This window comes from Nomascus leucogenys, chromosome 5 (assembly GCF_006542625.1).
Source record: "Nomascus leucogenys isolate Asia chromosome 5, Asia_NLE_v1, whole genome shotgun sequence".
Lineage (NCBI taxonomy): Eukaryota > Metazoa > Chordata > Mammalia > Primates > Hylobatidae > Nomascus > Nomascus leucogenys.
In genome coordinates this window covers 120,980,584-121,007,976 of record NC_044385.1, presented here as the reverse complement: position 1 = coordinate 121,007,976, position 27,393 = coordinate 120,980,584, and the positions used below count along the sequence as shown (strand labels likewise).

At 39.6% G+C, this 27,393-nt stretch overlaps 2 protein-coding genes across 6 annotated transcripts in view; one reads left to right on the top strand and one right to left on the bottom strand.

Annotated features, from left to right (window-relative positions):
* DZIP1 (DAZ interacting zinc finger protein 1) overlaps positions 1–22,852 on the top strand; it is a 64,089-nt gene extending 41,237 nt beyond the window's left edge. For all 3 annotated transcript variants that reach the window (XM_030813560.1, XM_030813561.1, XM_030813559.1), the window contains 9 exons: positions 4,961–5,020; positions 10,192–10,334; positions 13,806–13,968; positions 14,315–14,444; positions 15,037–15,090; positions 16,528–16,718; positions 18,148–18,278; positions 19,379–19,553; positions 21,957–22,852. In XM_030813560.1, coding sequence (XP_030669420.1) covers positions 4,961–5,020; positions 10,192–10,334; positions 13,806–13,968; positions 14,315–14,444; positions 15,037–15,090; positions 16,528–16,718; positions 18,148–18,278; positions 19,379–19,553; positions 21,957–22,036 — 1,127 coding nt within the window. In that variant the 3' untranslated portion in view covers positions 22,037–22,852. The remainder of the gene's footprint in view (positions 1–4,960; positions 5,021–10,191; positions 10,335–13,805; positions 13,969–14,314; positions 14,445–15,036; positions 15,091–16,527; positions 16,719–18,147; positions 18,279–19,378; positions 19,554–21,956) is intronic.
* Positions 22,853–25,441: 2,589 nt separating this feature from the next.
* The window catches only part of CLDN10 (claudin 10), a 132,558-nt gene continuing 130,606 nt past the window's right edge, over positions 25,442–27,393 (bottom strand). For 2 of the 3 annotated variants that reach the window (XM_003257392.4, XM_003257393.4), the window contains exons 4-5: positions 26,352–26,459; positions 25,451–25,785 (exon numbers count right to left, since the gene is read on the bottom strand). In XM_003257392.4, coding sequence (XP_003257440.1) covers positions 25,671–25,785; positions 26,352–26,459 — 223 coding nt within the window. In that variant the 3' untranslated portion in view covers positions 25,451–25,670. Of the gene's footprint in view, positions 25,786–26,351; positions 26,460–27,393 lie in introns of all 3 variants that reach the window. The other variant, XM_003257391.3, reaches the window with a different exon arrangement.

Here is a 27,393-nt window from a genome sequence, read left to right as displayed (position 1 = left end):
ATCTCAGTGGGCAGGAGCTAGGAAGAGACTTGGCCAGGGCCCGCCGACATCCCCCACCCCCTCAGGCCAGCTTCCCTGGGGCGGCAGGGGCGGGCAGGGCAGGTTAGTCATGGATTGCGTAATGTTTATTCGCCTGTTCACTCTCTGTCCTTTGTTCCATCTCAAAGCTTGATGAGGTTCTTTACCATGAAAAATCTCGCGATTTCTTACCATTGTATGTCGGGTCCCCTGGAAACAGACTGATGCAGAAGTTTACAGGTGGGAGGTGGGGGTGCCCTCGGACAGCACCTGTGTTGGGCGAAGGGGACGATGAACCCAGACGCAGCCACAGCGGAGGCCTCAGCTGGCCCTGCTTCAGAGCTGCAGAGCTGGGATGAGTGCTCCAGCTTGTCCTCCACTGAGGCAGGGGTGGGCCCTTGCCCCCTCGCACTGATTTTTCATCTGATGGGAGCTGCCCCAAGGAGAGGGTGAGCTAAAGCAGCCTGGAAGGGACTCCACTGTGAGCTGCTAGGAGCCAACATTGCCAGAGTTTCTGTCCTGAGAGGATCTAGGTAAAATGGGAACCCTTGTGGCTCCCTGCTTTCAACTCTGCTACACAAGCTAAACAGTACAGGCTTCTGATTCTAAGGCAGCTGATAGGATGAAACACGGGTTCTGGAGAAGATAAACAATCGTGCTTGATTCCCATCCCCTAGTATGTGTTTTTTTCTGGACAAAACTCAAATTTTTGTAGTATTTTCACCACTGGAGACCACTTTGCTCTTTGCTCATGGAGCTGTGACTAAATGGTGGTATTAGGATGCCCAGAAAATAAAGTATACTTTGTTGATGTTAAACTGACCCATACACCAATTGCTTAGGTTGCCTGGCCTGATAATGTGGCCCACTTTTAGAGCGATGAGTGCAGTGAGGATGCAAAATAACCACTTTTCCCAAAGTCTATGGGCACCTGCTAGGTTCTACCTACATGTAAAGCCCTCCTTTAATTTCGTCTCTAAATTGTGAGGGGTTTATGTATACATGACTTTAATTGTATGTAGCTACAATGAGGACCACAAAAACTGGAAACTTTTTTTTTTTTTTTTTTGGAGACTGGGCATTTCTCTGTCGCCCAGGCTGGAATGTGGTGATATGATCATAGCTCACTGCAGCCTCAACCTTCTGGGCTCAAGTGATCCTCCCACGTTGTTGAGACTGCAGAGGTGCACCACCATACCTGACTAATTTTTTAATTTATTGTATAGACGGCATTTCATTATGTTGCCCAGGCTGGTTTCAAACACCTGGACTCAGGTGATCTTCCCACCTCAGCCTTCCAAAGTGCTAGGACCACAGGTGTGAGCCACCGCTCCCACTTAGAAACATTTTTATTAGACTTTACAATTATTATTATGTTTTGCTCTCAAAGCAAGTACTCTACATCTTGAAATACTGAAACTTACCACAAGCAATAGTTTATTGTCCAATACAGACAGGTGGTGTGCTCCAGACTTCTGGTGTATTGTGTCTCTTGATGGAAAGAAAGATGGCTTCCCCCTCTGGACACCACTGGCCCAAATAGTGTTGCAGAAGTGGGATGGGGACTGTTGAAAGGAAGTCTCAGTTCAGTGGGATTCCACCCTCTAAAGGAGAATGGGCCTGATCCCTGTCAGGTGACCATGCTTATGTGCAGTCACAAGGGGAAATGTTTGGATATGCCAACAGGATCTCCTAGACATATATCCCGGAAAAGCTCAGGAGAGTCTTCAGTGAACATGTCTTTGACAGGAGTTAACATGCCACGTGTAGTTATCTGTTTCTCCAGCGGTGTTACGCCACTCCTGCCTTCCTTCCTTCACTGACCACTGGGTAATGACAACTGTGGGCCACTCCTGAGTGTAAGGCCAAGGCTGGCATGACAGATACAGAAATGAATCAGAAACGAAGCCTGTCCCCAAGGAACTTACAGCCTATAAAGGAGACCACATGCTTATAATTATGGTGCAAGGTGAGAGCCACTGAGAAATGAAATGGGTATCCAGGCAGGGGAGAGATTTTCTCCATTTGGGAGACTCTGGGAAGACTTCCTGGTGTAGCTGATATTTGGCCATTTGAGCCGTGTAGGAGGTGAATATATTGGGATGGCATCCTAGGCAAAGCAAACAGTAAGAAGGAAAAGGTGGCAGGAAAGCACTGGATGTGAATTAGCAGTGCAGAGTAATTACTTGGCCATGCATAGAGAAGAAGAGGAGATGTGAGGGAAGTGAGGTTGGTTGAGGGCGTTCATGGCAGCTGTTGAGTGCCAGGCTGCAGCTTTCCAGGGTTGTTCTTGGGGCAGTGTGTAGCCGCTCAGTGTTCTTGAGGCTGGGCATGCAGAATTGGAGAACTGGGCTATGGGAGGCTTGGCCTGACCAGAGCATCTCCAAAGAATCTGAGATGGGGAGACCAGTTGTGGGTGTGGGTGTGGGTGATCCCGCATTTGAGATTCCTCCCCGGGAGTCTGTGTTGTGGTAACGAGACTGGAGAAGGAGTGGACAGACCAGCGGTTTGGTGGAGTTGGCAGAAAGGCTGAGCAGGTGATTGGGGACCAGGGCCAGGACCAAGGAAAGTCAGAGCACAGTGAACTCTGATAATGGGTGGACAGCAGTGGCATTTGGAGAAGTCAGGAAGACAAGCCCGGTGAGCGCCAGTGGGCAGGCATCATCGCTTTGTGCGCAAGTCCCCAGATTTTGGAAGCAGGCAGTCCGGATTCACAGCCCACCCCTAAGCCGTGGGCTCAGGGGCTTTGCCTGCCAAGTGCGGAGAACAGCTGTGGCTACCGCAGTGGCCATTGTGATGGTCCAGCAAGGCACAAGCCACTGAGTAAGCTCTGGCCAGTGTTAGCTTCTAAGGTAGGCGTGATGAAGTCCAGCTGAAGTCAGCCAGGGGCAAAAGGGCAGGGCTAGTTAGAGGACCAAGATCCTTTCTTCTGGAGACAACGGCAGGAAACTGACAAGGATTTTTTTGAAAGCCTCCAACAAGTTCATGGGAGACTCAGACCTTTGAGTGTTTTGACTCTTACCCTGGATCTCAGCTCAGGACAGGATCTGGGATGTTTGAAGGCTAGACTGATGGCTTACAAAGCACAAGCAGGGCAGGTCCTTCCCTCCTGATGTGGGACATCAGCCTGCTTGTTTTGGGAGCTGGGGTTTGGCCAGCTTCACTTCCCCAGCCCTTGTTATGGGAGCCACGTTCAGGAATCTCCCCTTCTACCAGAACTCTTCCTCTGTACACAGAGGGAAACACATTAGAACCTGGCAGTTTATCCTGACTCTAGAGAAATAAGTCATAGGAGTATCCCTGTTATAAAATAATAAATATGTGTGAGATGATTTCATGAAAATTTTATTAAAAGTTTCCTCATGACCTTATTTTGATCACAAGTACAATAAAATACAAATGGTGTGACTTTTTAAAATCTGAAATTAGTTATCCTCCTTAAATCTCTGTTTTCAGCAGTTCAAACTAGTAATATAGCCTATTTGTATAATTTTTTAAAATCTTGATGCTCTATAGCAAATTCGAAAAGCACATATTTGGTGGTCAGCAGTTGTGGTACCTGCTGGACTTAGATGCTTCTTCATGGCTATGTCCACACTTCAGCATTTAGGTGATTTTACTCAGTCACAGGCTGTATTCCAGAAGTGAACTTGAAAGTAGTTTAAGATGCGTTTCTCCCATACAGCCAATGTTACATACATTGACTAGGTTGCTGGCTTAGCTGTAAGAACCTATTTATATATACCTAAGCCTGTCTGTCTGTCTGTCTGTCTATCTATCTATCTATCTGTTTTTTATCTATCATTCTCTCTCTCTTTTATCTATCTGAAATAGAGTACTAGAAATACTTTAATGAATACAAAACCAGACCCTTTAAAGTAGGAAGCATTAAATCTGAGATACCACACATGTGGATCCCTGCCCGACCACCTGGTGAGCACTCGGTAACTGTTGGCCATTTTTACCCTGGCCCGTCACCCACTCCCAGGTCTGGTGGTAGAATGAAATGACCTCCCCCTTGGAGGTAAAAGTGGAGAGCTGGTGGGGGGAAGTGCACTATATCAGTCTCCAAGCTGAAGGTGAGTGAACCATGCACCAACTTTGCTGGTTGCATTTCATCCCATGTCTAATGCCTGACCACCATCATTAAACCTTCACCTAAAACCTGACCTTCCCCATGAAGGAAATTTCCTTCAGTTGGTAGGATAGGGCTTGGTTTTATACCTGCTGCTGGCAGGCTTCCTTGTGTATGCATATGACATTTCTCTGGGAATAGTCACCCAAAGACCTCAACTCCCGTGAGTGCGGTTGCCGTTCTAGGGTGAGATTGGGAAGAGTCTTTCCTCATCTGCCCAGCTGTGGGGCCAGGGCATTCCCCAGCCCCGGAAGTAGGTCTTGAAATGCACATCCATGCAGGTGTCGAAGAATGGCTCTCAGTCTTGCTGCTGACCTCTCTCCTGTCGTTCCCCTTTTATCTTCTTGGTCTTACCACTTGAAAACCATGGGGTTATCACCAGGAGCAAGTGGGAATCCCAGGACCTTGGGAATTTTTTATTGTTTTGTAGTTGAAATATTTTCATTAATTTTCTGTTTAGCCACTTGATCGAAATACTTTATAAGTAATGAAGATCTTTTGCAGTTGTGCCTTGTGTCTTAAAAGGCTATCGCATACTAGGTTGATGAATGAGAAACTTTAACTTAATTATTTAAAACTATAATTTCTGTAGAGTGTAGTTAATGGAAAGTACATAGAAATCGAAGATACGATGAAAAGGTGACCATCTATGACTGATTGCCTCAACGTTTTTTCCTCAGTAAATTCTTGCTATTCAGGCATGACTAAAATACCATGGAATTATATCTTTCAAAATCATTTGAAAGGAAACTAATGTTACTTTGCCATTGTCCTGTTTGTACTCTTCTTATTTTTCCTTGTTAATAGAACAGGCGTTCTCGTCGCACATACTGGAACCAATAGAAGAACTTTCAGAGGAAGAAAAAGGTAACAAAGGGCTTGATCAGGTTTACCTGCACAGATTATATTTATATGCCAAAATCTAGGCCTGGAAAATATGAGCCAGTGGTTTTTATTCCACTACATCAAAATTAGGAAAGACATTTAGATTTGGATTTTACTTTCAACCCACATGGAGTATCCTGTTATCCTAGTCCCCTAATATTCTGTTCTGTTTTCCCCTGCTTTGTGGTATTCTTATGCAAGCAGATAAGAAATTTTCTGTGTCAGGGAACTTGAAAAAAAATATGTCTTTATTTTAATGCAGATTTTTCTGATGAGATGATGTATAGACACACACATGTGTACCAGAAGATCTGAAAAGATTTGTATCATAGTGGTGATTTATCATACCCTTAATCTGAAATGAATTGGTGAAGTGCTTATTTCCAAATTATTATTAATAGCAAGAAAAGCATAATATCTAAGTTCTGAATGTGGAATATTTATGTGCAAAACAGTATCTTTATGGTGGAATTTGGAAGCTGTTACAGGTGTTGGGAGATAATTACTACTGCTTACTCATTTCATTTGATAGTCCTAAAAATTCTGTCAATTAGTTTTTAAAGTTTATGAAGAAAGTTTTAATTATGAGGAACATTTTCTAATGTTAGATTTGTAGATTTTGAAAACAATTATATTTGAATCAATCTATCATAATTTTTTCCTATTAATAATAATAATTCACCATATATCACTTCTTTAGGAGAAAGCAAATTGTCAATACTTATATGGGTTCTGGTTTTGTCATTTTTGTCAGGAAGAGAAGTCAAATGATATATATCCTAATACATAAATTCAGTATTTATTATAACTCTTCCCTTGTTCTCTAGACATTTACCATTTTGTTTTTATTTTTATAAGGCTACAAATTGAGAATTGACTACATCAGGCATATTCATAATACCTATATGATATACACTTTCAAGTCTTATCTTGCAATGCTAGTGATCAGCAACTTTTTGATATTTTTATGGGGTTTGTTTATTTTGCTTCCATGTAACTTTGTAATTTGTCTTGACATTGTATATTTTAGACAGACCATTTAGTTTAGGATTGCATGTCTTCCTGTCCCAATAGTTGTTCATATTTGGCACTGATTTTGAAGAGTTTGGTTTTAGTTGCTTGATTTCCTCCTTATTTCTTTGTAATTGCTGTTCCAATGTTTAGAAACCTGCTTCTTTCAGAAACAAGAGTGACTATAGGTACATTAAATTACATAAAGCCATAAAAACTTGTTGAGGGAAATTTTGGGGTACTCTGATGAGCATAACTTTAAAAGATATTGTCACCTTCTTAGGAGGTCCTCAGCCTTGTTCCATTGCTAAACAAATAAATTGCTGGAGGGGGTCATTCCCAGACACTTCCAGCACCTTCAAGACCACCACAGCCCAGGCATCAAACGAGATCCTGCAGGCTGAATCGATTCCACAAACGCCGACTTGATCGAGCTGCACTATTGGCAACTATTTTACAATAGGTTGCCAATATTTAATTGTAGTGCAATCTACACAATTTAATTATCTATCACTAGGTGATAAAGTCCCTTCCAACTCAGAAATTCTGGTTGTTGTTTTTTTTAAATTATTTGCTTTGTGCCACACTACAATACCCTGGAAACCCTGGGCGCATGGTCTACTTAGCAACATTTAGCAGGGCTGAGCCGCCATCGCCAGCTATGGAAGCAACCTCTGGTTTGCCATAATCCCCCTCAACTCTTTTGCCCCACATTGCCTTCTTTGCTTTATGTAGGTAATTGAGTTTCTGAGCCCTATAGGTTGAAGGGAAATAGTGCTTAAAAAATATTGTCTTTAAGTGATTTTCAACCATCCCTATTGGTTTTCCAGAAACGGGATGAACAAATCTTACCCTATTTGAGTTCTGAATAATGACACATCATTTTGCTTGCAAGTAACATGCTTCCGCCTCTGCTACATACATATCATTTACTGATGTCCAAGACATAAAATCCCATATTCTTTGAAGAATCTGTGAAACATGTCAGGGGGTTCGTAGAAAAGGTCACGTACCTTCAAAACTAGAAAAAACTAGTGGTCTTGTAACTTCCAGTTCCAGATTTCACTCACTGCATCCCTCTGCCTGTGCTTTTAGAGTTCTTCCAGTCAATGTAAGATGGTAGTTTGGAATCACTGACAGCAAACACCACCATTGGTTGCTGCCACATTTAGGGGGCTGGCCTGGAAAAGAAAATAACTCTTGTCATTCTCCATGTGTTCAGCTCTGGTGGTAGACGGAAGAGTGCTGAGGACCATAGAAAACACCCCAGGGTCCACGTGCACCGCTGCAGAAACCAGTGACTGCCTCCTTCTAGCACCTCTGTGGAGTTAACATACTGGCAGCAGATTAATTGCCATCAATAAATTCCTCAGCTTGTGCTAACATTTTGCAGATAGGTGCCTGAGAAGCTCAATTTCGGCAGTGGTTTGCAAAAACACTGTGGCTTTTACTAAGAAGTAACTCACACACGCATATTTCTGTGTACCTGCTTTTTGAGCAGAGGCATACTTGATCTTGCTGTTTTATAGATGCTAGAATGTGAGGGCCAGAAGGGATCTTAGAGGGCATTTTATTTTCCAGAAAGAAAACATAGGGGAGATTAACAGCCTGCTTCAGGTTGTTGAGTTTAATTAGTGACAACATCTGGGTTTTCTACTGTCCATAGTTTAGTGCAGAGAGCAAATGGAGAAAGGGAAGCTGATGTGGCCTTTACAGGACCATCTGGATGGCCTTTGGGGAAGTTACTGCTGTTTCTAGTATCCTCATGTGAAAAATCTATCATTACTAGGTGGTAGATAAAGTCCCTTCCAACTCAGAAATTCAAGGATTTTTAAAAATCATTTGCTTCCTGCTACAATTATTTGTTTACCATAAATGGGATGTTGTATGTCTGATAAAACTGATCCCATGTATGGACTGTTGTGCATTAGCCTGGGCATCTGCTTGCTTGTGTTTGAAAATTTGTATTTGAAGGAAATGCTAGTCTTTAGAAAGTTTTGTCTTGGTCTTGGTGAGCAATATGTGCTTTAACTAAAATCTTCAGCTGTGGTTGATTTTCAAGTGATTAATTCCACTTCTACATAAAAACTTTATTTTTCCCTGCCTACTCTACATTCTTTTCTCTTGCTTCCATTGGCCAGCCCCACCCTTGTAAGAATCTTTACCAAGGGTGCCCTAATTATTCATAAATGGTTTCCCAAAGCAAACACCAGTATATAAGGTGAATTTGAGGACAGAGGGAAATGCGTAATCTGCAGTAGTTTGAGGAAACTCAGTCATCAAAATGAACCTGTCATCAGAGCTGAGGGTGATCACAGACACATCGGCAAATGAATTCAACAACTAACAGCAAATGCTCTTCTAACTGCAGCCAAGTCATTCCAGGCATCACTTGCCCCTGTATGTGGCCCCAAGTCCCACAGGAAACAGGGCCCAGAGCCTCTTTTTAGGCAACGCTTCTGTGTACATCCTTCATTATCTGAGATATTGGCCAAAAGAGTCTTCACGTAATTGGGGTAGGGGGTATGTCTATTTCAATGGTAGCACCAAGACTTCCAGGCTCTCTCTTGGTGCCTCTTTTTATTTTTGGCCCTAGACAGTTGCACACTTGATGGCCACCTAGAAGCCAAAGCCAGTGACATAGTGGCTGCAGCTATGATTTTGATGGATTGTTCATAGAAGTGCTTTTTTTGGTGGTTTCAGAATATTTGCAAACATTGGTGGTTAAACAGCAGCATGATTGCTGATAATATAAGATTTAAAATTAGTTCTGACTTTTAATATATAATTATATGCAGTTTTATCACTTCAGCTTAGCAAGCTGCAATAGCAAAACATAGAATAGTATTTTTGTGCAGGATTTTGTTCTTCTATTTAATGTACAAAAAAGTAATTTGACTAATTTTGCTTTCAATAAAACCATCTATTTAATAGAAATACTTTTTAATGTGGGAATCGAACTGGTGTTTAGAAAACATCTTAAGCAAAAAGGCATTTTGTTCAAGATCTCCTGAAAATCCAAGTAGTATGGGTATTAAGAATCCCATCTGCTGAGATGGGTGAGGCAGCAGCAGAAGGGAGAGTCTCTTGGGCAGCCTGGAGCCCTACACCTAGGAAATGGCATTTGATGCCATCCTTTGGTGGGCAAAATGCCCCTGTTAGGAGATTAGACTCCAAAATGGTAGTATAGTTGTCACATTTCTCCCAGATCAGGCCTTGGACAGTCAGTAAGGGTCTGAACTGCCAAACGTCACATCTCTTTAATGAAGTCTTTAGTTCCTTTGTACATAAGAACTCAGGTTTTTAAAGGTTATGCCATCATTCTTCTCCAAACTCTTTTGAACTTGACTTTTTTTTTAGTGGGGAATAAAAAAGGGATAGGGATGGAAGTGAGGAGAGGATGTCCTGTTGTTTGTTGTTTTTGGTTTCTTTGTTTTTAATTATAGGTTGTTTTAAACAAAATACACTTTTGCTAAGACCTTTGTTATCCTTTTTCGTTTTGCTAAATATTTTGAAGGGGATAATGTTTTTCACATCTTGAAATTTTATATATACTTAGCTTCTAGTAAACTAAAAAACTTTGAAAAAATTTTCTTATATTTAAAATAAATTGAAGTGGGATCTCGCTATGTTGCTCAGGCTAATCTCAAACTCCTGGGTCCAAGTGATCCACTCACCTTAGCCTCCAAAAGTGCTGGGATTACAGGTGTGAGCCACTGAGCCTGGCCAAAAACTTTTAATTATTTAAAGTAAATTGGGCTTTTTCTTCATAAGATGATACATAAATTCTAACTGAGTGAGCTTGGAGATGAATTTTTCAGGAAATAGTGATATAATTCTAGTGATAAAACATTAAACTCCTAAATAAATTTTTTTCATCATGCTTCTATAGATACATATATATCTGTAGTTGTCATCTGATTAAGTGATCCAGTCTTTAAAAATACTGAAGTTTTGAAGCAGACATAAAATAGTTTTAAAAGCTACGTAACTTAAGCATTCTGTATTGCGCTGAGTGACTAAAATATCCAAAAAGTTTAAAACATCACAAATACTTACTTGCTGCTTAAAAGCTGCGCTTAGAGATTTTTGATGTATTTGCTTAATTCTTTTTTTAACACATTTTTAAAACCTTATTTCAGGAAGAGAAAATGAACAGAAATTAAATAACAACAAAATGCATTTAAGGAAAGCTTTGAAGAGTAACTCCTCCCTCATTAAGGGACTAAGAACAATGGTGGAGCAGAACTTGATGGAGAAACTGGAAACCTTGGGGATTAATGCAGTATGTTCATTCATTTTTGGAATATTTGTTAGTTTTGCTATGTTTTGTTTTCTAAATTAGAAATGATCATAGAAGAGAAGAAAGCACATCAATTCTGTCCATGTTTGGAGACCAGAGGCTAATGTGACCTACTTTATTTATCAAACACTTGAATAGCGTTCACTGTGTGCCTGGCACATTTCTAACACCTTAACAAATATTAACTCATTTAAACATAGAAACAAATCTCTGAAATAAATGACATTAGTATCTTGACAGTTTACAGAAAAGGTAAGTAACTTGATTAATGTCACACGGCTAGTAATGAAGGAGCCAAGGTTTGTATCTAGGCAGTCACAGTGCTGCTTACATTCTGATATTAACCTCAAATCATTGCCTATTACAAAACCAGCACTTCATTAATACATGTTGAATGAATGGATGAATGGATTGGATTTCATATTGTTGCCAGATTGAATAATTTTGGTATATCATATATAGATTCTTTTTGCTTTTTATATTTTTATTGACATACATAAAAGACACAAATCTTAATTGAACTTCCTTAGTTTGTATGTATATAAAAAAGTGCATCTACATATGCATACATACACGTATATGCAAAGCTTGCGAGCACATATGCATGCATGGGCACACATGTGGATGTGTATAGTGTGTATGTATGCATGTAGATATGTATATATACATGTATGTATCCATGTGTGCATGCAGATATCTGTGTATGTGTATACACATTTGTGTATATGTGTACACACGTTTATGTATATGTATGTTTTCAGATTGCGTATGTTTTCAGAAGTATGTGTGTATGTGGCTATATTTGTGGGTATACATGTTTGCATAATTTTATGTATATAGGTGGATTTGTATGTACATGGATGTGTGGGTATGATCTATAACCAGCACCCAAATGATGAGATTGAACATTTCCAACACTCTGGAAGACTCTCTTTTACCTTCTGCTAGTCAGTATCACCCCCTACTTCCCAGTCGGAGGGAAAGGGTATTCTGACTTTGTTTTGCTTGTTCTTGAACCTCATAAAAGTGGAGTCATACACTGTGTAATATTTTATATCTTCTTTTGCTTATGATTTTATCTATATGATTCATACCTGTTGTTTCATGTAGCAGTAGTTTGTTCTTTATTACCTTATAGCATTCTATTGTGTGAATATACTGCAGTTTATCTTTTCCCTGCTGATGGACATTTGTGTGTCTATTTTGGGGCTCTTCTTGGCTATTAATTCTTGTACATGTCTTTTGGTGAACATGGGCATTTGTTTTTCTTGAATATATATCTAGGGATGAAATTGCTGAGTCAAAGGGTAGGCATATGTTTAGTATAGTAGCTGTTGTCAAATAGTTTTCCAAAGTCTTTGTACCAACTCACACTGTCCCTAACAATGTTTGAGAGTTCGGTTGCTCCACATCTTTTCATCAACTCAGTCAGTCTTTTTAAATTTCCACATAGACCCTTTTTAGGTGGGTTTTGACCACCCTTTGGGCAGTGGAAATCAAAGACATTCATGGAATGTGTGTGGTTCTTGTGCAGATTGTTTCTTGAAATTGTAGTTTTCCATATTGGTTGTTTGCAAGTGGTTTTTTCAGTTTTAATTTTAATTAGGACATTTTCGTTTATCCTAAGATTATTAAAACATTCTTTTTTCTCCTAATGCTTGGAGAGGTTTTCCTAGTTTTTTGTTTATTGTTTTGCTTATTTTGTTTTTGTCTATCTGGGCTTTAAGAGTTAGGTTTTGAAACAGTGATTTGGAGAGTTAACTTAATTTCTAGTTGGATCAGGTGTCCCAATATCATTTGTTGAATAATCCATAGTTTCTCCATTTATTCAAAAGGATATTTTTGTCATATAGGAAATCCCTATATATATTTGGATTTGTTTTTGGACTTTCAACTGTTTTACCTTGTTTTTTTGTGTGTTCCTTTTCCCATACCATACTAATTGTAGTAGCTTTGTCCTGTGTTTTAATATCTTTTATAGGCCATGCCTTCTTCATTAGTCTTCTTATTTCAAAAATTTATTGGTAATTCGTCCATGTTTTGTTTTCCAGTGAACTTTAGGAATAACTTTTCAACCCTTGTTGGGATTCTGATTGAAATTGTTTTAAATTTTGTATATTAAGTAGGAAGGATTGACATTTGTACAGTATTAGGTCTTATCCTCCAGCTACATGGTATAGGAAGACAGGCATGAAACAAATGATTGCCCAGACAAATGAGAGCTCTCTAATTTAGATTATATGAAGTGAAATAAAGGAAAAGTAGAGGAGGGGGTTGATTGAATAACTGAGGTCAGAGAAAACTTCTTCTTGGAGGTGGTACTTAATCTGATGATGGAGATTTCTGTCCTGGGCAACTGGGTGGGTGGTAGGGCCACTCTCTGGGACTGGGAAGGCTGAGGGAAGCAAGGGGGATGGGAACAAAGATGGGAGGTAGCTGTGTGTGTGAGACACTGTTATTCAACAAATATCCCTTTAACTAGTTTTCTTCTGTCTAGATTCTCATCAAATCTAGATGACTTCTCTCAAATTGTCTCTTTAATTATGCTATTTTCATAGTTAAATGTCACCTCTAGCTGGGCACGGTGGCTCACGCCTGTAATCCCAGCACTTTGGGAGGCCAAGGCGGGTGGATCACGAGGTCAGGAGTTCGAGACCAGCCTGGCCAACAGGGTGACACCTCATCTCTACTAAAGATACAAAAATTAGCTGGGCATGGTGGCGGGTACCTGTAATCCCAGCTACTCAGAAGGCTGAGGCAGGAGAATCATTTGAACCCGGGAGGCGGAGGTTGCAGTGAGCTGAGATCACGCCATTGCACTCCAGCCTGGGCAACAGGGTGAGACTCTGTCTCAGAAAAAAAAAAAAAAAAAGAAGTCACCTCTGATGCTGTGATGACCTATTGTTCCTTGTAGAATAACCTTTCAGCCTTTTGGGTTGGCATTTAGTCTCTTCTGCTGGTTTCATCACCCAGGTCTTTTTAAGCATTAGCCTGTGGGACGTGCCTTACCTGTTTCTGCCTCGACACCTTCCTTTCTCACAGGTGTCCCTATCCCATGCCTACCTATCTGGAAATTTCTCCTTGTTTTTACTTGTCTGACTCCACCTGTCCTTCAGGTCACAGCTCAGCCTCCCATTTCAGCCTTCTCTGGCCACTGGGGCCTTCGATGGCCTCTCTCCCTGTAATTCTTCTAGCCTTTGTAGACTCATTGGGTCCTTATGACACACAGCCTCATTGGTCAGCCAGTCATAAACATATGCATGCCTTATGTGCCCAACTGAACTCATGGCCCCTTTGGGGACAGTGTGTTACTTGTTGGGGCACCCTCACCTTCTACACACAGCTGGAGCCCTGTAAGGATGGATTGAAATGTTGGCACAGTTAATGCTGATATATGCCCATGACATGAAACCTCCCAGGATAACTGGCCAACTTAACATCTTATTCTTTCAGGATATACATGGCATTTCAAGTGATCAATTGCATAGAGTACTAAAAAGTGTGGAATCACAAAGACATAAGCAAGAAAGAGAAATACCTAACTTTCACCAAATTAGAGAATTCCTTGAACATCAAGTCAGCTGTAAAATTGAGGAGAAAGCACTACTCTCTTCAGGTAAGCTTGTTACCCACTGCAAATGGGAGCTTAATTTAACAACTTTTTCTTTTTTTCTTCTTTTTGCACCACAAGATATCATTAAACAAATTATTATAATTTTAAATGGTTAACAAACTTCGCCACTTCATTGGCAACCCTCTTACTGTTTGTACTATTAAATGCTGGGTCTTGGATTTTGTTTTTACGGTAAAAACAAAACAACAACCCTAGAGTCTGGCTTTAAACCCTGGAGATGGGATTGTTCATTGCCACAGCAGCATAGGGGGTATTATACCGTTTACCTTTGCTTTTCACTTACTGATCATAAAGGCAATGGAGACTCATGAATGACACTATATTCCAGATAAGTGCAGTGTTTCTCAAATGGATACCCTTTCAACTGGAGAAGTACCCAAAATGATACAACTTCCTTCCAAAAACAGACAACTGATTAGACAAAAAGCTGTTTCTACTGATAGGACATCTGTTCCAAAGTGAGTATTTCAGCCTGTAGATTTATTTTATCAGTGTTTGTCTTAGCTCAGACTGCTTTAACAAAATACCATAGACTGGGTGGCCTCACAGAAATTTATTTTCTCCCCATTTTGGAGGCTGAAAGTCCAAGATCAGGATGCCAGTATAGTCAGGTTCTGGTGAAGGCTCTCTGCCTTGCAGACAACTGCGTTCTTGCCATGCCTTCAGATGGTGGAGATACAGCAAGCTCTGGCCTCGCTTCCTCTTCTTATAAGGCACCAATCCCATCATGGGGGCCCCCATCCACATGACCTCATCTAAACTTAATCACCTCCCAAAGACCCCCCAGATACCATCATACTGTGGGTCAGGTCTTCAGCATATGTATTTGGGGCAGGGGGGACACAGACATTGAGTCCATAACAGTGTTTGGTCCAACTGAGAATCACACTTGTAATTCCTACCAGTCTCTTGTTGACGCTGGGTGACTTTTGTTGCTGCTCTTCCTCGTTAGTATATGTCAAAAGCAAAAATCACCAGTTCCATAGAAATGTATGTGAAATTATATTATTAAATTATGCAATTTAAAAATATTTTTCTGTTGTTTTTTAGAATTAAGAAAAATACGATGGAAGATCCTTTTCCCAGAAAGTCTTCAACTATTACGTGAGTACTGACGGGGATGGGAGGGTCATTTAAAAAATTATTTTCACTGAACATTTCTTTCATTTTAAAGTAGTGTGCTCATTATGGTTGAATGAAGCCATAATTATTTAATATCATAATTTGTCATTCCTTTGTGATATGTTATTTGTGACATGTTACTTTGTTTCTTTATCAGTTATTACATAAGTCAATAGCCCTTAACCACATGTGGTCTCCATTAAGAAGCAGGACACCTGAGTCATTCTTATATCCAACCCCCCACAATGTTGAGTAATTTCTCAATAAGTACATTTAACTTAAATGGCTGATGTTGAGTTTTTATGGCTAGACTCGTGACAGTGTAAGTTTGTTTTAAATGTAATAATTTAGTGTTCCAGTTTTTTGTGGAAGTTAATACTGACCCTAGTAGATCTTCCTCTCTTAGGTTCTCTTAGGATACTAAAAACCCTAGCCCAGTTGCTCATCACCTGTGTGCTACTGATTTAGTTGATTACTGTTTTAAGCCTGTTTTCTTATCTGTAATATGGGATGTTTTAAGTCTCAATTTCCTTATCTGTAATATGGAATAATGCTGCCTTCTTCACGAGATAGTTCTACAAATTAAATGGGAATGTATGAAGAGGGCTTGACTCAGTGCTTAGCACTTGTGGGTACTCAATAAATTGTAGGTATATTGTTACTAATTATGAGTAAGACTAATTTTATCAGGAATAATTTAATCATCATTGCCTTATTCTGGAGATATTGATGACATAAATATCTCTTCATTGAGGCACTGTGTATTAGAGACAATAAACAATGATTCACCCTTCAAAAGCACTTTTCTTATATATAATTTCATGGGAAGAGCATTATTTCTTGGGATGTGGTGTGAATGAATCAACATGTACAAGACTGACACGTTATCTGGCATTTAGGTGCCCAATAAATATTTAAATGAACGAACACTGCTTTGAACTTCTATTTCACTTTAAAATAGGGGTAATAATTCATGTGATGATACAAATGAGATTGTGTATGTAAAAGCTCTTTGCAATAAGGTGCAGTATAAAGAAGCTGTAAGTAATGACACAATTTTAAAAGATGGAGTGGTTTTACTGAGGAAATGTTTTTCTTTGAGAAATGTTTTTCTTAGGTGTGTGAAAACCAAAATTATTAAGAATATACACATTTGGGTATAGAGGAGACAGGCCCTGGCTTCAGCCCATTTTGATAAACACGCCCCATGGCTGGCAGAGATCTGGGCGTGGGAGGATGCTACAGCCGTGGGTATAACCTCTGGCCTCGCCGCCATCTTGGCCATAGCCCCAAAGGCACTTGTGCCCACTGGGAATTACCTGAGAAAGGTGCCACCACTTTAAGAGGCACATCTCTTAATATCATAAATCCTGAAGCGTTACGAAAACAGCGCCCCTGTCTCGGTGTTGATTTGTGTAGGACCCCTCCGTTTAGTTCAGAGGAGGAGCAGGAGGACGACGACCTCATCCGGGCGTACGCATCCCCAGGCCCACTTCCTGTGCCGCCATCGCAAAACAAGGGCAGCTTCGGGAAGAACACAGTGAAAAGTGACGCGGACGGGACCGAGGGAAGTGAAATCGAGGACACTGATGATTTTCCCAAGCCTGCAGGTGAGCTGTTACCTTGGAAAACTCTCTGGAAACTTTATTTAGGACTGTGGTCCTCACCCGGGTGTACCGAGCATTGGGAGTCTGAGCTGGGAGGGTGTGCAAGGAACAGATGCAGCGGATCCCAAAGGCGCCCACAGAAGGTGGGCAGGGCTTATCATGTTCCAATTGAAGGAGAGGAAGGAGTTGGGAATGATACCTGGTGTATTAGTTTGCTAGGGCTGCTATAACAGTAGCATATACTGGGTGGCTTAAAGAACACAACCTTATTGCCTCACAGTTCTGGAGGCTGGAAGTACAAGATCAAGGTGTTGGCACTGTTGGTTCCTGTGAGGGCTGCCAGGGAGGGTCTGTTCCACGCCTCTGTCCTTGACTTGTCTTCTCCTGTGCATCCTCACATCATCTTCCCTCTGTGTGTATCTCTGTCCAGATGTCTCGTTTGTATAAGGACATTGGATTAGGGCCCACCCTAATGACCTCACTTTACCTTGATTTCCTTTGCAAAGACTCTGCCTCCAAATAAGGTCACATTCTAAGCAATGGGGTTTAGAAATTCAACATGTGAATTTAGAGGGACACAATTCAACCCAGGACACTGGGTGACTATGAGAATGGCTGTTCTAATACACTGTGCTGCCTCTTGGAGCTGAAGTAATACTAAAGGAAGACAAGATCTTAGCCTGTCACTGCAAATATTTGCTGAAGAGAAGTAGAGCTGATGGGTCATTATATTTTTTAAAAATTCTGCTTAATGCAATTTTAAAATTATATATTATAAACATATCAGATGTAATTTATTATATTTAATATATTGTATGTAATTTATTATATTTAATATATTGTATGTAATTTATTATATTTAATATATTGCTGGATGTAATTTATATTGTATATAATGTGTATATACCATGTATTTATATAATTAGGTAAAATGTAATTCATTTAAAAATTCATATTGTTTTTGTAAATACCCATACGAATATTCCACTCATGCAGGTTATCTCACTGAAATTAATTTCTGACCACACAGTTGAATGAGATCATCTTTCTTCGATTTAAAATGAAAACTTTAGACTGGGCACAGTCACTCTCACCTGTAATCCCAGCACTTTGGGAGGATGAGGCAGGAGGATTGCTTGAGCCCAGGAGTTCAAGACCAGCCTAGGCAGCCTAGCAAGACCTCGTCTCTATTTTTTTAATTAAGTAAATAAAATGAAAACGTTATAGCTCATAGTCTTAAGGATTATGATTTTTTTAAAGATTATGTGTTTAATTTTTTAACCCCAAAGTACACCAACTGATTTTATTTTAATAATACATAATTACTTCCAAAGCTTAGACTCTTTCAAAGTTTCCTGTAAGGTTATTTTGGAACTAAAGATAGATTCAATTTTTAAATACTTCACTTGCCTAATTTTTATTGATCTTATAGGAGCCGCCATTAAAACACCTACTGAAAAAGTTGAAAAGATGTTTCCACATCGCAAAAATGTGAATAAACCAGTCAGTGGAACTAATGTTCCTGAGATGTTTATCAAAAAAGAAGAATTACAAGAACTAAAGGTGAAATCACTTTTACTTGCTAGATATACATAAATTTGTCTTTTGACAGCACCTTAATGGTCACACTTTTTGTAGTGAAATATAAAACAGATAGTTAGCTGGTAGAGTAGAGGTTGAGATTTTCACCTTTCTTGTTCTCAGTACTGCATTTCTTTCCATTCCATAGACAAAGATATTGGAGTGATAGCTGTAACAATACATAATAAGCATCACACTTTACAGGTTTTCAAGACCCTGTCACATGTATTATTTGATACTTGCAGATATCAAATGGTTTGTACAAAGAAATTTGTGACTGGCCAGAATTGGGGCCCTTCAGATCTTCTCCACTACCCTGGCATGAGACCTCAGGTACTTTTGAGGGTTTAGCCCCACTTGAGAGCCGAAATGAGGGCGGAGCCCAAGCTCCTCTGTCTGCATTAGAGAAGAAGCCCTAACATTTTCCCAGTGGTTCTAACAGCCAGGACGCCAGAAGTGTTTCTGTGGATGGAGCTCTCCCATTGTATTTCTGGGCACAGCTCATCTGTGTTGACTGGTCCTCCAGTCCAGGGCATTTTGTCAAGTTACTTTTATTAGTTAATACTATTTGTGTTACACAAGCCAAAAATGACAGAAAGTCCTGTGTCATTCAAGAGAGAGCGAAAGCATCTTTCTTTAGGAAGGGCATGGTAGAACTGTGTGCACCTTTCGGTTGGGGGCTATTTCTGCAGGCCTTGGTGTGATGTACCCACAGTTAGATGTCATTATTATCACAGAGGTATGAAGCGAGAGCAGGCCTCACTGCTACTCCGGAGCACCCTGACTTTTAGAGTTTCATACTGCTACAGTGTAGTATTTCCGGAATTTTCTACATTCATGATTGGTAGAGTAGGAAACATATTTCCATGGCAGAAACGAAAAAGAGATGATTCAGATTTCAAAATACCAACTTCCAAATCCATTTCATTGCCCTGCAGAAATGACTAGATTTGGAAGTATTAATAGTTCCCCACTTCTTTCCTTATGGTTCAGTGTTAGCTGCTCAGTCTAACCAATAAAATGATTGAGGGGCACCATTTTTTTCTAAGAAACATTAATTATTCTCCATGCCTTTCTTTTAGCATGCGGATGTGGAGGATGAAGACTGGGACGTATCATCCCTAGAGGAAGAGAGATCTTTGGGAAAAAAATCCGGGAAAGAACAGAAGGAACCTCCACCTGTGAAAAATGAACCACATTTTGCTCATGTGCTAAATGCCTGGGGCGCATTTAATCCTAAGGGGCCAAAGGGAGAAGGTTTGCTGCTTTCCCCTCTAATACAAGCTCAATCCATTTTCTTATTAGTTGTGTTTCATCTTTATAAATATCTAATTAACTTATGCTAGTATATCATCCGACAAAAAAGAAAGCTGTCAGTGCTTTATGTTATTTAAATAAGGATTGGATATGTATAACTTACTGATTCATATATATTTACTTGTTATTCTTATTTAATTATAGGACTAATCTTTAGTCTTTAAATTTTTAATTTATTTTTATTTTTTCATTTTGAAACAGGGTGTTATTTTCACCCAGGCCGTCATGGCTCACTGCAACCTTAACCTTCTAGGCTCAAACAGCCCTCCCACCTCAGCCTCTGCAGTAACTGAGGCAGTCCTCCCACTTCGGCCTCCCAGAATGCTGGGATTACCGGCATGGGCCACCACTCGTGGCCCCCAAATTGTTTGTATTCTTTAAATTTTTTTTTTTTTTTTTTTTGGCCAGGCGCAGTGGCTCACACCTGTTATCCCAGCACTTTGGGAGGCCGAGGCGGGCAGATCACGAGGTCAAGAGATTGAGACCATCCTGGCCAACATGGTGAAACCCTGTCTCTGCTAAAAATACAAAAATTAGCTGGGCGTGGTGGTGCACGCCTGTAGTCCCAGCTACTTGGGAGGCTGAGGCAGGAGAATCGCTTGAACCTGGGAAGCGGAGGTTGCAGTGAGCTGAGATCATGCCACTGCACTCCAGCCTGGCAAAAGAGTGAGACTCTGTCTCAAAAAAAAATTTTTTTTATTTTTTAATTTTTTTTAGGATATGGGGTCTCACTATGTTGCCTAGGCTGGATTCAAACTCCTGGGCTCAAGCAATCCTCCTGCCTCAGTCTCCTGAGTAGCTGTGACTACAGATGTGTACCACCATGCCTGGCTTTTATATTATTTTTGAAAATGTCTATATACATATTCTCTTCATGAAGATGCCTTTTAGGAATTAAAATTTCTGATCATATACCTGAATGAGACCACTCTTCTGGCAGTCTTTCTGTATTAGTCTGTTTCCCTTTAAATATTTTTCTTCATTTTCTCCCAAGGGAGGTTTCTCTTGTAGCATTGTAGTCAGTGGGATGAAATACTATGAGATAATTACTTGAAATGATTTTCATATCCCCCAATCTAGAGCCTAGATAAGCCCAATAACTTAGTAAATTTTTTTAAAATTAGAAAATTGTAATTTTTTTTGTCAAAGTAATTCTTGCACATGTTGAAAGCTGAGTTGTTCAGAAGGCTTCTCAATGCCATTCCACCACCTTCATTAGTGCTACCTGCCTCTCAGTAATGGCCTTAAACCACTCTTTGTTGATTCATTGACTTTAGATATTAACTATTGATATCCTGCAAAGACAGATGGGGACTTGGCTCATTTTCACCACCCACCACACCTCTCACGCCTTCTTCACTGTTTTTGTACTCCTACGTATAATTTTATTACTTTTTTTTTTTTTTTTTTAGAGATGGGGTCTCACCAGGTTGCCCAGGCTGGTATCAAACTCCTGGGCTCAAATGATCCTCCTGCCCCAGCCTCCCAAACTGTTGGGATTACAGGTGTGAGCCACTGCACCCAGCCTGTAATTTTAAATTAATACCTGCACATCTCCACCCTTGCTCTTTACATTTTCAGCAGCCTCTCGCCCCTTTGTAAGATAAGCTGTTGCTGCCTCTGTCCTTCACGCTATCTTTTCTCTCACATTGTCCAGTTATAACATAGCTGTTGCATAACTGGCATCAGTTATTGAAAACCAGGAGACCCTGTTTGCACTACAGTGACTCTTTACATGGCCAAGAGGATGCCCTAAGGACATCTCCTGTCTCTTTCCTCCAGCATCATAAACCTGTGCCCCTAGAGGAACACATTTCTAGAGTCAAACTTGAGTGGAATTCTCTGCACTCTATTTCACTGGCTCAAAATCATGGCATTTTAAAATTAACTTCATTGTTAAACCTATCTACCCTAGAAAATCTGTTTTTAACACCTTAATCTCTACTTGGCTTGCTAATTTCATCCTTCTTTCTTTACCATCTATTCACTCAGAGTCAGTAACTACAACACAAATGTACTGAGCACCTTCAACATCCAGGCCCTGAGCTGAATGCTGGGGAAGGAGTGGGAAGCAGGATGTGGCCCCTGCTGTTTGTAGGGTGCAGGGCGGACGCTTGCATCCAAGGGTCCTATGAGTGTATCCTAGAGATGCGACCAATTCAGGGTTGGATTTTAAAGTGGCGTCCTATACATAGCTCATGGGGGTTGGGAGATGAGGATTCATGAACAGATTTAGACACTGAGTGATTGATGACAATATGAAATTATGGATTTTTATAGACTTGACAATGTGCTTGTTTAACCGTTGAGGCCTTCTCTTCTGCCTCTCCCCACCACTTACAGGACTTCAAGAAAATGAATCAAGCACATTAAAAAGCAGCTTAGTAACTGTGACTGATTGGAGCGACGCTTCAGATGTCTAATTCCACATGTCAGAAGATTCTTCCAGAAGCCAGCAGTATTTCAGTATCACAGTGTTTCAGTAACTTGCCTCCATGATTCCAGTGCTTCTGCCTTACCATGTTTCCCACAGCAACACAGAGACTGATTCAAAGAACAGTGGTCTCTTTAATGGCACCTAATACAGTATTGAAAATCAGATCATCAACAGTACTTCGAAGCATATAAAGATGTTTAAGACTTCTGCTGCTGCTTAAAAATAACATGTCATTGAAGTCATAAAAAGTTTTTTCTTCAGAACGGTACTCTAGTGTTAAGTTTTTTTTTTCAACTAATTTTTAAGTGAATTTTTTTTAAACTTACAGCATGTTTTGGTTTGAATTATTAAAACTTTAAAAAATATTTTTCTTATGTATGCTGTCATATCGTAGGTGTTTATATTATAAAATTCTGTTAGTAGTCTTAAAATTGAATTGGTGGAACCACTAATCCCTAAAAGTTAATCTGGTTATTTTTCATGTAGAAGTAAGTTTAATCTGAGTGTGGTGGTGTTCACCTTTGATCTCAGCTACTTGGGAGGCTGAGGTGGGAGGATCGCTTGAGCACAGGAGTTCAAGACCAGCGTGGGCAATATAGCAAGACTCCACCCCTCCACACCCCAAAAAAGTAAGTTTAGAATTAGAATATAGCTAGGTCCAATGTTAAATACATTTTCCTGAAGTACATTTGTCACATTCAGCTTTGAGCCACTGTAAGCATGTTACTATTAAATGGTTGGTTATTTTATATAGCATATTCTTTATCTTGGATATTTTATGAATAAAGTGTAGTTATTTTAAGTGCCAATTAATTTATCAGACTAAATAGAAAATATTTGAGTCATTACTGAATTCACTTGTTTTTTTTTTTACTATTTAAAATACCCAACATGTATTATGAAATACCTCAAAAGTAATTTAGTTACATTCTTAAACATTGTTGAAAGAAAGTTCATATAAGCTGTTTTTTGCATTTTTATAACTTGGTGGTACTATATTCTGTTTCCAAGTAACCTTTTAACTAAAAGATTTGTTGGGTTTTAGATCTCTTTTCATTTGTCAACCTTTTCAGTAAAGCCCTCTGTTACATCACTGTGACTGCGGCTGTGTTATTAGAGATGAATTCTGAGTTAAATTTATACTTATTAGGGGTCTTAGAGAGGGAGAATCTGGCCTTGATTGCTATGCCATATGACATTCTGTCCTAATGGTTAGAACAAATCTTTATCTGTTTCCACCAACCCTGAGATCCTTTTTACTTGTAGCCCATTCCTGCTCTCTAAAAGAATCCTTCCAGCTTCCTATAGGGGCCATTTCATGCAGATATACTCACTTTATATGTATGTTTCTAAAAGCTTTAGTGAAGGCTGAATCCAAGTTTCATGTAGTAGGACAGAGAACGGAAGGCTGAATCCAAGTTTCACGCAGTAGGACAGAGAACAGAAGGCTGAATCCAAGTTTCACGTAGTAGGACAGAGAACGGCAATCTACAAAAATACACCATGCCTAAGATGGCCCATGTGCCACTTTGTTCATTCAGTTATTTATTCAACATATTTATTGAACCACTTGGTCTGGTTTGGTTTTGAACATGCGCTAATTCATTTAATTACAATTTTGCAATGTAGCTATTGTTATAATCCTCATCCTAAATGTGTGAGAAACAGAGTTATTAAGTAACTTGCCAGAAGCCATACAAGTACAAAGTGTCAAGGGGAGACTTTAAGCCAAATTTGTTTGAAATTTGTTTTAAGGCAAATTTGTTTGAAATGCACACCCACACAACCCTGTCCCCCACTGGCCTGTAGGACCTAATCTACCTTTATGTCTTTCAGTTAATTTGTATTTCTGCAAAAGATATTTCAAGGATTATCAAGGTATGGAATTTTTTATTTTTTATTTTTTAACAAACTTGTTCATTTCCTTTTCTTTCCATTGAGCACCTCTGAACAATGTGATTTTTTTTTAAGTCTTTCACACTTCAGGAAAATACTACATTCACCCATGTTGTGATTCACATTGGACAGTTTCTTACTCAAAGATAACACAAATACTAATTCTTATTCATACTTTGAAACTATATTTTACCTCAGACTGCCTTGGTTCAAAGGCCTAGTTTCGACATTACTGTGGCAAATTATTTAAGCTCTCTGCTTTCATTTCGTTTTCTGTAAATGCAGGATGAAAACAGTATGTATCTCCTAGGATGGCTGTGAGGAGTGAGTGAGACAGGACATGAAAGGCGTGTATTAACTGTGATAACTGTTGCCCTTGTGGGCATGTTATATAGGGCTGGCTGTAGGAAGAATCCTGTGTCTTTGTTCAGAAATCCCTGGAGCAACTTAAATGTCTTTAGAAATGACAAGTCTCTCAGTTATCCAGTTAGTTCCGTAAACAGGTTCTGGAAGACACACCCAGATAGAACTCAGCCCGGCAGTTCTGAGTGAGGCACGTACCACTTTGGCTTGGGATGTCCTTAACCCATTTATGCCTGAGTTTGCAATATTTTGAATTTTTCCAATCAGACCTTGGCGATGACCTTGAGCAGTAGGATATAAATAACTCCCACATGCTTAGCGTTCCAATAATGGAACACTATGCATAAACAGGTTTTAATTGACTCCACAGTCAACCACGACCAATATCTCCATCTCAGCTTCTGCTGATGCCCTAGCTCAGGGCTCTGCATTCCATGCCAGGGGATGCCTCAGCCCCTTAACATGGATGTGCCACATGACAGGCAATAATATATTGGCCCCATTAGCCCTTCCTGGAGCAGTCATAATGAATTACAGTCTTACATGTGTCTGTAAGAAACCAAAATTTGCTAAATATATACATGAGTCTTCATCACAGCATCATTTATGAAAACAACTAAATATTCACTAATGGTGCCAGTGGAATAAATCAAAGAACATCCCCCTGCTACATAACTCTGCATACATCAAGGAGAATGCTGTGGCTTTGCTTTTTCAACAGTCTACTGAGCGGCCATGGGCATGTGGATATGGCCATGAATGAGCAAGATCCTCTCTGATCCTGTAGAAGTTAAGTTCTACCACATAACTTGCTGCTTCAACAAAAATATTTAGCTTTTTATATAAATGTTGTAGAATACTAAAAAAAAAAAAAAACAAAAAACTAGAATTTGCCTGTATGCAGCCAGTAACATGTCTATTTAACCTGGACACCTTTTGAGGAATATTCTCAGATTGCCCCCATGCTGTTTATAAGACATTGTTCCTTATATACCTGTTTATGAATGAAAAGAAACATAAGGAGTGGGTACAAAGACTTCTATCTATGAATGATTAAAAAGGCTAGAGTACGAATACTTCTTGAACCTTTGGTACCAAATGCTTTTCATGTTCTATATAAATGTAGAAAACATTTTACAAATCCTGTAAATAACCTGTTTATTTTTTATAGAAAGCCACAACAGAAAATGATTAGTATATAACTATGTAAGAACACTTACATCCATACAATCAACAGATGCTTCAAATGCGTATTTTAAAAATAGTTTTGAGTGTTAATTATGAGAGGGCCTTGATGGGATCATTTTGTGAACAGTTCGCTTTTATAACAAACTCAAGATGCAGCTTGCCAGCGAGCTCTTTTAGACATAAGCATTTTTATCAAACTGTTTTGAAGGGTTTGTTGTTTTAAAATCTTCTCCACCATGATACTTTGTCCGAGAAGACATGACAGATGTGGCCCCGTTGTATGCGTATCTGAAAGGTAAAACATAGTTTGGTAGATTCTATTCTACACATAGGGCAAACAAAAATGGGAAGAAACTGTTTCAGCCTGTCTCTGCCAATATCTAAGTGTAAGTCTTCCTCTTTCTTAGATAGCTTGCTTCTCTCCTCTCTTGCCCCAAGAAGTATTTTCAGTGTCATTTCTGAGTAGGATGGAGAATCTCTGAAGAAGAAACTCATGACTTGGTCATTTGTTCAGTTATCCTCTTACAAAACCATGTTTTAAAACTCATCCTCCTGGAAGCTAGGAGACTTAGTAGAGGCCATCAACATTCCTGCCTACCTAGAGGAAGATGATGATGATGAGGCCAAACTGAAGAACTTGTCCTCATATTCAGACCCTTAGTTCTACGTTAGAATTTTCTTTGGAAGATAATAATGGTAAAACTTTAAAAAATTAACTGTCCTGCTAACCTTTTCCAATTCCGGATTTTGGAAGTTTCTAAGAATCATATGAACTATCTGTAATTTGTCCCACATGTAATGATTTATGATAGCATTCTGCTTTTTAACAGGTCATTTTTGTCTCTTTTTCATACCTGGGTGTTTTGTTGTTGTCAGATATTGAAAAGCAAAATATGACACCACCAATTATGCACAGTGAGGCTCCTGCCCATCCAATAAACAGAGCGGCTCCTAATTCATACCTGTGAGAAAGCATTACACAAGTATTACAGCTCACTTATTTGGAGAGTAAACAGTATTTAACACTGATAAGTCAACATTTACTAAATGCTCATTATGTTTTTTTGCTATTGAAAATTGTGAAGGAAATAATAACACCTTGTGTCTGTAAAATGCTGTAAACTCTTCCCAAAGTGTTTTTATAGCCATTAGACCATCCCAACATCCTGAAAGGAAATGAGGGCATCCACGGGGGCAAGGTCAAAGCAAAAGTAGTCACAGCCAGGGTCTCCTGACTCAGCCAGCACCTTTCCTTTGCACTCTGCCTTAACCTTGCCAAGCTTTCCATCTATTTATTCTGTTCTGCAGCGCAAATCATTTAGGCAAGCTGTAGTTAGAAAATGAAAGGTTGCTTTTCCTTTCATGTTAGTTCAATTTAGTAAATATTAAGCACCTGCTATGTGCAAATCGTCACTAATCGCTGTAGTCTAGTGGGGAAATGGATCAATAGCTATCATTTAGTGATAAATTGCTATTAAGGATCTCCCATATGGCAGGTCACAGTGCTCTGCCGATGACCACAGCAGGAGCAGATGCAAAGATAAGACAGTTCTTCCCCTGGGAAAGCCATGAAACAAAGGTATGAACAGTGCTACTGAGGACCAAAAACAACATCACTTGCAGCAGTGGACTAGAGGAAATCCTTTCAGGGGAGATATATTCACCCAGAGAACAAGGAATGAGAAAAGTACACCAAAATCTCAGGGACTATGTGTGTTCTCATGTTTGTTTAGCTTTCTCTGGAAGAATAGGTTGATTTTAGGTTTTTGTTTGTTTGTTTTTATAAAGAGTAACTCTCACTTGGGGCCCATAAACTTCCACTGCAAGGCAAAAGAAATCTTGGTGCTTTTCAGTGTAAAAGCCAGGGTCAGAGGGTCTGTTTTGATCGCACAGAAT